Below are 10,275 nucleotides of genomic sequence, written 5' to 3'. Positions count from 1 at the left end.
TCCTCCTCCTATCTAGTGTATATGTAAACAAACACTGTCAGAACAGTGCGACCTTCACACAGCATACGCGTGTACATGAAAATCAGTACAAGTGGCATAAAGGGAGGAAATGAAGACATAATTAGAGTAATGCTTAATTAGAGTAATGCTGTAATAAGTAATGCTTATTACTTACTTTTTTGGTCATGTAAAACCGCACTAGAGCTTCACTATTTCCTGAAGTAATGATGGCCTCAACAATACTGTCGAGTATACTCTGAATGCAGGCACGTTCACATTCATGTACTGTACAGATACGCTGCACATTTGGGAGTGTCCTTTTATTGTGGCCAGCCTAAGGCACACTCGTGCAACAATCATGCTGTCTCATCAGCATCGTGACATGCCACACCTGTGGGGTAAAAGTGCAAAAAAAAAAAAGTTGACCACTGTTAACATTAAAACACAAAACATTATTTAAATATTAAATTAGGGGCTTTTTTTTTTTTTTACATTAAGTGTCATACAAGTGTAAAGATAAGTTAACCACATTAAACATTAAATATTTCAATATATTATTAACTTTAATGACTAAAGGTGTAAAAATAACGAGTATTAATATTAATATTAATTAACAAACATTAACACAATAAACATGCTCTACTTTTTAGCAACTTTGACTCAAATATTTTGGACTTTGTCATACAAGTGTAAAAGTAAATGATCCACTGTTAATATAAAAACAATAAAACTCTGTTCGCTTTGATGATTTTTTTACTTTAGGTGTCATACACGTGTAAAAATTTTCTACATTAAAATACAAATGTGATTTATTATTAAAAAGGTAAAACAATAATGACTAAAACTGAGGTATTTTAATGTTGTGTAATACAAGCGTGAAAGTAAGTCATTCGCTGCCAGTAAAACAATACAAAACAGAAACAACACAATAAAACAGTAAACATTCACTTTAATGTCTAAGGCGTTTTAAATTCAAGTGTAAAAAGAAGTAAACCGCTGTTAACAGTAAAACAGGGAAACTGTACTTTAGCTGACACGTGTATCGCAGCAAGTGCTTTCCTTTTCCTTCCTCTTAGTTGTGTGTTTTGGTAATAACAAAATAAAATGGGTGTGATGATAACCATAGAAACAGAAATGGGCCTTACTGGGAAGAAGTGTTGACCAGCCTGGCTGCTGGGGTCTTACCAGAGGTGGGAGAAAGTCAGTGTTTTGCAAGTCTCAAGTAAGTCTCCAGTCAAGTCTCAAATAAAGACATGCTGATCGAGTCAAGTCCAAAGTCATTTTCGAGTCCTTACAAGTCATAAGCACTGTTAAGTAAAATGCCCTTTTAACAACGTAACAATCCATTACATTTGACAATTACAATGAATGCATTTGATTTTTAAAATAAAACAAGACCAGTGTGACAAGACTTGTCTTATTGTTACTGGAAATGACATAACGATCATGTTAGTTGAATACTTTGAATGGGGACACATTTTACTCAACACATTCACTGGAAGCCTCAAGCATTTTAATATTATCAATATTTATATTTACTGTAAATCATCAGACTAAAGTCCCGAGTCATTGCTGTCCAAGTCCAAGTCGAGTTGCAAATCTTTGATGATCTTGTCAACTCGTGTCCAAAGTCATGAAAATTGTGACTGGAGTCCAAGTCGAGTGTCTGGAGCCCACACCTGTGGGGCTTACTGTTTTGGAATTGTCACAAAAAGCCAAAGAAAAAGCACTTAATGTCTTCTGAAGTGTGATTTTGTGGCATTTTTCGGTCCGGGTAGCGCTCCTCCAGTGGATTTAGCAGGTATCCCAGCCTTTCTAGCCAAAACGCTCTCAAAACACAATTTTGTTGTAGCCACAATGTTGCAAAATTGGCTAAACATCAACGCCTGGATAAAGTGTCTTACTGGAAATGATATATTAACAATCATGTTAGTTGAATACTTTGAATGGGGACACACTCAACACATTCACTGAAAATCTCAAGTATTTTCAAGTCATCAGACTAAAGTCCCAAGTCAGGTTGCAGGTCTTTCATGATATTGTCAAGTCAGGTCCAAAGTCATCAAAATTGTGAGTGGAGGCCAAGAAGGAGGAGGAGGCCAAGTGTCTGGAGCCCACACCTTTGGTCAAACACCAAATTTGACTTTAGAGGCACTGAACTGTCAGTCTGCCAGCATGGCCTGGTACTGTTCATGCATAGTAAACATGGAAAATAGACATGAATAATGAATGATACAAAAATCCAGTGGAGTTTATTAAAAATGGCCTCATTGATAAAGTATTTATGTGGGATACGTCATCTCTCATTCTCTCTGTGATTGCCTCAACAAGCCCGGAGGCGTCAGCGGAGCAGCTAAATGATGGTCATCACCTTGATTATGCAGACTGCTACCCAGCTATTTTCTCACCTGCAAGAGGAGGTGCCCTTTGACACGCGCTGCCGAAAGGGTTTTTACCAAAACAAAGGCATGCATTCTGTAATCCCTCTGGTTGGAACGTTTTCGCACGCAGGCTGCAAATAGGGACAATTCCCCAATCATAAGTTTGTACAATTTTATTGCAAAAATATAGAATTTGAGAACACGCTACAAAAACAGCAACACAAACATAATACATGACAGTCTCAAAGACAAACTAATAGCACAACAGTTACTGAGTATGCTTTACTGTGCTTTCAATCAATCCAAAACTGTCGAGTCCAAAAACAAACAAAAAATATTTTTTTTCAGCCTGGGGGAAAATTATCAGCCGCACATTTTTACATATGAAAATGTCCAGATTCAACCTGTCTTTTCTTCTCGTTCGTCATAAAAGAGCCGTGTGGACAAACGTACAGCAGGCGGCTGCCGCATCACAAAGACATCAGCTGGACCCGATCGTCAAGTTCAATCAAAAAGCACATCACAGGTGGTAGAATGCTTCTTTTATGACTATTATGATCGACATGACAAGCATAATCATGACATTTGAGTTATTTCTCTTAAACATGAATTGTGCAGGTGATTTTCAGGATTGGTAAATGATCAAGTAACGCCATAACGGCATTGTATGTTTGACATAGGCTTGAAATCGCACATTGCTTGTTATTTGACTTAAAGATTCAACTACAGAAGAAGAAACACCAACAAATACATCTGCCAACAAAAAACCCTTTATAGCTCTCATATTGTTGTTACTTATATAAAAGGTATTGCTTTTGTACATTGGCGAAATGGAATCAAAACCTGCTTTAATCAGCAATTAAACAAACTTCCATCGCGGAACCTCAAAATGCGACCACCACAAGGATCACTCCAGGAAAAAAAACTGTAACACTTTACAGTAAGGTACAAAATTACAGTAGTTAACGAGGAACAAACATACCTAACCCTAACCACCACTCATTAGTTCTTCATTAGTTCCTCACCAACTACTCTAAATGGGCTTTAGTTCCTCAGTAATCCCTCTACTCATTGGATCCTCAGTAAGTAGTCTAAATTTATGTGCCTTAGTCATTGGTGCTTCATTAGTTCCTCAGTAACTAGTGTAATTGTATGTGCCTTAGTCATTAGTTCCTCATTAGTTCCTCAGTAACTAGTGTAAATGTATGTGCCTTGGTCATTTGTTCCTCATTAGTTCCTCAGTAACTAGTGTAACTGTATGTGCCTTAGTCATTAGTTCCTCAGTAACTAGTCTAAATTGATGTCTTGGTCATTAGTTCTTCATTAGTTCTTCATGAGTTCCTCAGTAACTACTGTAAATTTGTGTCTTCGTCATTAGTTCCTCATTAGTTCTTCATGAGTTCCTCAGTAACTACTGTAAATTTATGTGGCTTAGCAATTAGTTCCTCATTAGTTCTTCATGAGTTCCTCAGTAACTACTGTAAATTTATGTGGCTTAGCAATTAGTTCCTCATTAGTTCTTCATGAGTTCTCACTAACTACTGTAAATTTGTGTACCTTATTGTAAAGTGTGACCAAAAAAAACAGCAGAAAAACTCGGAAGCCTGAACCGTCACCATCAGTGTGAAACCTCAGTTCAGTGAGTAACGGAGGGACGTCATACAGAGAGCATACAGAGAAATGAAAGAAATACCGAGGACGCCTTTATTATTAAAGTGGATTAAACCGACAGTACTTTTACAATGTGCTGTGGCCAATAACGAAATGCAAATTGCAAGGATGAAGCGTTTCTTTTACCTGGTTTGCACCAACAATGGCAAAAAGGAAAAGTGTGATGACGTCCAGTAGTGACAAATGTGGTACAGTTGTTTCAGTCCCGGCTGCTAAGCACACCATGGCATTAAGTGACATTCATATACACCGTCAAGCCTCGTACAAAATTTCCTTACAATATTGAGCATAAAAAATGAGTCCTTTCTCATTTTCTATGCCGCTTATCCTCACACGGGATGCGGGGGTATGCTGGAGCCTATCCTTGCTGACTTTGGGCGAGAACCGGGGTACCCCCTGGACTGGTCGCCAGCCAATCGCAGGGCCTCCTATAGACAAACAAACCATAATGGACAATTTAGCCTCTCCAATTAACCTAACGTCCATATTTTTGGAATGTGGAGTACCTGGAAATCCCAGGCACGCACGGGGAGGACATGCAAACTCCACACAGAGATGCCAAACAGAGTCCAACCCCAGCTTTTCCCAATCTCCTGACTATGTGGCCAACATGCCACTAGGCCAGGGGTCATACGAAAGAAAAATAGCCTGGAGCCGCAAACGTAACACAAGTTTTAGTCTTTTTAAAATTTTTTACCCATTACAACAACAGAACACAACAAGTGCAGTTTGCAAAGCCTCTTGGGGGCCTTCCTGCAAAACTAAAATCAAATGTAGCCCACTTGAAGATAATAAAATAAAAAACACAGTTTTAGAAAACACATAAATTGAAGAACATTTCTTTAGGACTGAAACAAGATGTGTTTCTCTGAAAAGTGAGTGTCTGTTTCATGTGACTTGTGTTTCTGCTCAATACCGATCTTCCCGATATCGGGGCAATATAAGTTCTGATTACTGTAGGCCGATATTGATGAATTATTTATTTTTTGGAAGCATTCATGGTTAGCTTACCATGGGGGAATGGCCGCTCAAGAAGAAGACTTTTTAAAAATTCACTTGGAGCACCAAGATATAAAATAAACCAAGTAAAGTAATATAGGGATAATTACATGGATAAATCATATTTTTTTTCTTTTGTCGCGACTGAAAGGAGGCACAAAAAGGAGGCTGAAGACCGTGCGACCCGCCTGTACTGTAACGTTCCGTACGCATTCCTGACTCACTGTCCGTCCATTTCTTATCGAGTATGGCTGCAAAATAACCCGCCATGGGGTCAAACAACGTTAGCTTTCACATGTTTCAGTTTTTGTCTGCGCTTTTGGAACGAGTTCATAACGAACAGCGAGGTACCACCGTATGCATGCTGTAATGTCAGCTGTTGCTAGTGTTAATGGGCAGATGCTCACCTCTCGGGCACACACAGGAATCCAAGAATCATCCCTTAGGACGTTCGCACCGTAGTTCACTTCTTCTTAGACAGTTAAAAATGTTAAAACGTCATCTCACCTTCTGTGATGCTCACACAACAAGCCCCATGTAAGCAGATGTAATCAGTAGTTTTATATTATAGTGGTTTAGCACATACTGATTGCTATTTGTTCTACACGGTCCATAAAGGTCGCAGGATGGCACGTTTCCACCCCCACTTTTTTTGTCAATGGGAAAAATTGTTTAAAAAACGCAAACAAATCGGAGGTTGACTGACGTTCCACAACGGTGTGGTCGAGCGTTCAGGTTTCACTGTAGTTGCTTTAGAGAAAACATCCCAACAATGACAACAGACACTTGGCGCTGGATCTGTCATGTTACGCAGGACAGGAGCGAGTACTTCCTGTCCTGCGCCCTTATTCTGGCGAGCGGTGCTTCCGCTCCACGCCTGGTGGCCGCACAGCTGCGGCCAATGTTCATTAGTGGCAGTTAAAAGACCAGCGCCGTCGAATGCGTGGCGCTGGTTCATTGTTGTTATTGGACCTCGTTGCCCTACCGGTGCTGTCACCTAAACTTACCTGTTTATATTACTTTTATATTTTTCCCACAGAGCTTCTTCTCTGTCGCTTTTGGTTTTGTCCTTTTGTGATTCCCTGCACCTGTGCAATAAAATTACTTTTATTTTTGCACTTCGCCGCCTCCTCTCTGCATACCGGGGGTTAAGTCTCCGACAGCTACCGTCAGTCGTGACAGGATCAGGATTAAAGACTAAAGGCGTACTCACACTGTTTGCTTTTCCCACTTCTACAGTCATGAAAAAATGATGACAGCACCCTTTTTTCTTCAGTTTATTGATCCATTTTAAAGGCAGCTACAACTAAAGGTACATTTGTTTGGACAAATATAATGATGATATCAAATATAGCTCATTGAATTTAAGAGCTGATATCCAGCAACTTCCATGCTTTTCTTGATAGCCAAAATCACTTACATGAACAGCTATAGCATTGTACTGCCAAAAAATGTGACTATTTGTGTTGTCCTTGTTATATTTGTCTATACAAAGGTACCTTTAGTTGCATCATGCGTTCAAATGAACAAGAAACTGAAGAAACAAGGGTGGTCTGATCATTTTTTCCATGACTGTGTATTGCTGTATTACTGCAACTTCCTTGACTTTGTGGATTATTTCCAGTCTTAATTCAAGCCATTCTGACTATTTACATTGTGCAAGGATGGCGGCTGTCGTAACTTACTTGCGAGAGGCGCAATCGCATGAATTAAATGACGCGTCTTCTTTACCCAAACGCACGTTGTTGCATGCGAGCGAGCGTGCTGTGTTCTGTGACTGATTATTTCGAGTCTTTCTTTGCATTTCAATTATGAAATGTGTTGGTTATCATTAAGAACTTGCGAGGAGCGATCGCGTCATTCTATGACACGCATGTGCGTGTAGATGTGCCGTTTCCTAGCCCGCCAAAGGTGGGTAGGTGTGCCGTGCCTGGGCACCAATCGGTACACTAGCCGGACTTTAGGCGTGATCGGTGCAGCGTGAGCACACCCTGACATGCTGGAGATAACTGGAAATGAACCTTTATGTTTATCATTGATTGTAACAAAAAAACAATACCTACTTCATCTTTTCAAACTCTGTAACTTTGCAGTGAAATGCTGTCCCACAAACATGGTTGTTATTTAGTGTCTACGCTACAATCACACCCAAAAATTGTGCCATACATGAGAAAACAATGGTCTACACCCCTGAATTTGCTTAAAAAAATATTTCCACAGCTTTGTGCTCATGTGTCAAAACCCGATATCGCAAACCCAATTTTGCACCGACTTTCTGTCGGCGAATGAAAAAGCAGGGCAACAAATTGATCATAAAGTGCAAATGAAATTAGTTCCAACATACACATTGTCTGACATTCTTCTTATTGCCTGCGGATAACGTTGGCAAAAAGGTACATCAATAAAAACGCCGGGCACCATGGGGGGCGAAGCATTTTGGCAGGGGGGGAGGAAACGGTGGTGCTAAAAAAAGATACGAGGCACTTGTAAGAGTGTACAGTTTTCCAGTTGTTCATGCCCGAGGCACAGCTTTCCGAATCAGGGTGAATAATAGTACGGTTGCGTGTCGTCAAAATGTTTTGAAGTAATTATGGTGTGAATGAGGAATTTAAGAAATGCTAGGCCATAAATCAAACACACCCAGCTCAGTGACTTTCACTGTACTGTATGTCCTCTCCACTGTACAAATAATGGTCCATATGGCTGTTACCTCCCACTGAGTTGTACATATACTTTACTTCTGCCAATAAAATCATGAATCACTGAGCCGTTCACTGAAAACTCCGCCTTGTTTTCAATTGTTAACCAATAAAAGTACAAATACTTTTATATTAGGGAAAACCGATATCTAGCAAAACAGGGACATAATTCAAAAAGCAGACATACTCTAAGTTTTAACACCATAACTGCTTCCAACCAACCAACATGTTCACTAAAAAGTGAAACACCCCTTTAAGATCGTACATTCTTCTTGTGTGCTTATGGAACCGTCCAGTGAATGTCCCTCCGATCCCGTCTCTTATAAAACTAGTTTGTAATTTCCCCTCTTTTCCAGCACATGTACACCACAGTACAAGCTTTGAAGGAGTAGTCGGGCCACACTGCAAAGAAAAACAATAATCCAAGGACGACAAAATCATGGAATTATAAGAATCAAGCTGAAATAAGGACAAAGTTGGGAATAAATAATAACTCGGCATCCACGGCTGGCTACGTCGAGTGCAAGGTAGGGTAATGTAATAAGGATGGATGTCTCATTACTGCTGCCTAGTGACCAGAATACTACAGTACACATCGCTTGCATTTCGATATGTTTTGATGAATAATAGTAGACCAAAGTCTCCCACCAAACAGCAATCTTTCATAAATTAATTGATTTATGACAAAATGTGATATAGCGATAATGGAACTGCGATATTGCGAAGGACGCCTGGATATGTTAGTATGGCCCCAGTACTCCTTGTTCACAAGCAGACAACAGTGTTTGAGCAATAACAAAAACAATTAAAATAAATTAAAAACAGCACGTCATGGACAAAGTATATGCACTTTTCATCCACACAAAAGGTTCATATTTCTTTCAGGCTGTAAATATGACATAGTAAAATATGTACTGGTACTGTATTGAAATATCACTAGACTTTGGAAATGACTCGCAAAACTCGCAAAATATGAACTTTAACAGTGGCCCTCTCTTTCATGAATGTTGCCATGGTTAACTAATAAATAGAAATTCTTCTACTCTGAGTTGCTTGATCAATACCAGCGTGTCCACATGATGATAGACAGAAGTACAATGCTCCCTGCTTTAAATATCTATCATACATTATATACATGAAATACACATATAGGCGGAGCTTCACAGATAAAACACAAAACATTTTTTGCATTTTTCTATAAATATCAAGAAATAATAAATAAGTGATTATCCATTTATTTTATATTGCCTCCGTTTGCCAGCGGTTCCAGTTGGAGTGAGGTGTGTCCGAGGAGATCCTGTTGCATGAACTGAAGAGACTGCTGAGTTTGCCGTACCTGAATCCTGGTGGAAGGCAAGGATCCGTGAGAAGGTCAAACAATTCACTCGAATTCTTCACCAGCGCTTGAATGTTCCATTGGGTTCGAGTAGAATCCTTCCACTTCAACCAGCGCAGCCGTCAACTAATCCCGATGAAACGGTGTGGCTGATCTGAATGAGTGGCGTGGACACAGTTCGGTGCATCTCCCCCCCCACCCCGGGGAAAAAATTGGTCATGCAATCCGCGAGCAAACTTTAGAAGAACCTTAGCGTGTAGAAAGAGTGCTTAAACCTCCTATACATTCATCCAGAGCAGAGACAGGTCCGTAGAGCCAGAAAGGCGCCATCGCACCTTTGATGCATTTCAGCTTTCACTCATCCTTGCCACTCATTGAAAGGTCATGATGGAAATGTGATAGGATGGGACTCGGGATCTTACATTTGTTTGACAGCCAGTTAAGACCCCCAAACACACATCAACATGGCAGATGATGGTCCGTTAATACCACGCCGGTGATCACTTCAGAGACTCCCAACACGACTGTGCTTCCAGATCCAATTACCATACAGAACCGCTGGACTCAAGGTAACCTGAGACAGGCCTGACATATTTGTGATTTAGCCAAAAAGTGCTGGTTGCTCTCAAAGTCTCTGAGAGTCTGAATCGAATGTTGAGTCCACCGGATTCCCTTCATTGTAAACCCACTCAGTTCCCTTCGGTTTGGTCTGCAACACCAAAAAATCCCCTTACTGGTCCATAAAAACTGTGTTTCCTCGTCATTAGAAAGTGCTAAGCCGCTCTAGGTCCATTTTTTCAACTCACACTAGGTCCACATGTATTGTGCGTCGGTTGTCATCAGATGTTTACACTGGCATTGGAGCTGTTCATATGGACTCTCATCTCCTGAATACTAGTGATGATTTTTTTCTGATGTCCTGCTAGGTTCACCCCAACTCGCCGCAAGTCCCTAAAAACAGCACACAAACATGAAAATGTTACAGAAAGTCACTGAAACACAAATGACAGCAACTGCAAGTTATGAAAAGCTGGTACAGTGCATACACTCAAATCTAAGCAAGATTAAATATTGGAAATCATGGTAAAAAACACTTTGGTTTGATTAAAAGAAATTTGCCTTGCCTAAAACGCAACATGAATGACAGCAACTGCATTTTTGAGTAATGTCAGTCAAGTTAAGAAGAGCT

General features: G+C 40.1%; 1 protein-coding gene across 1 annotated transcript in view; it reads right to left on the bottom strand.

The window, feature by feature from the left end:
• Nucleotides 1-766: 766 nt before the first annotated feature.
• LOC129169658 (ephrin type-A receptor 5) overlaps nt 767-10,275 on the bottom strand; it is an 87,182-nt gene continuing 77,673 nt past the window's right edge. The window contains exon 19 of the mRNA XM_054756241.1: nt 767-10,037. Within this exon, the coding sequence (XP_054612216.1) occupies nt 9,926-10,037 (112 nt within the window). The 3' untranslated portion in view covers nt 767-9,925. The remainder of the gene's footprint in view (nt 10,038-10,275) is intronic.

The sequence above is a fragment of the Dunckerocampus dactyliophorus genome, chromosome 17, assembly GCF_027744805.1.
Source record: "Dunckerocampus dactyliophorus isolate RoL2022-P2 chromosome 17, RoL_Ddac_1.1, whole genome shotgun sequence".
Taxonomy (NCBI): Eukaryota; Metazoa; Chordata; class Actinopteri; order Syngnathiformes; family Syngnathidae; genus Dunckerocampus; species Dunckerocampus dactyliophorus.
The sequence above is the reverse complement of the archived record's forward strand: the minus strand, read 5'-3'. Positions and strand labels throughout refer to the sequence as shown.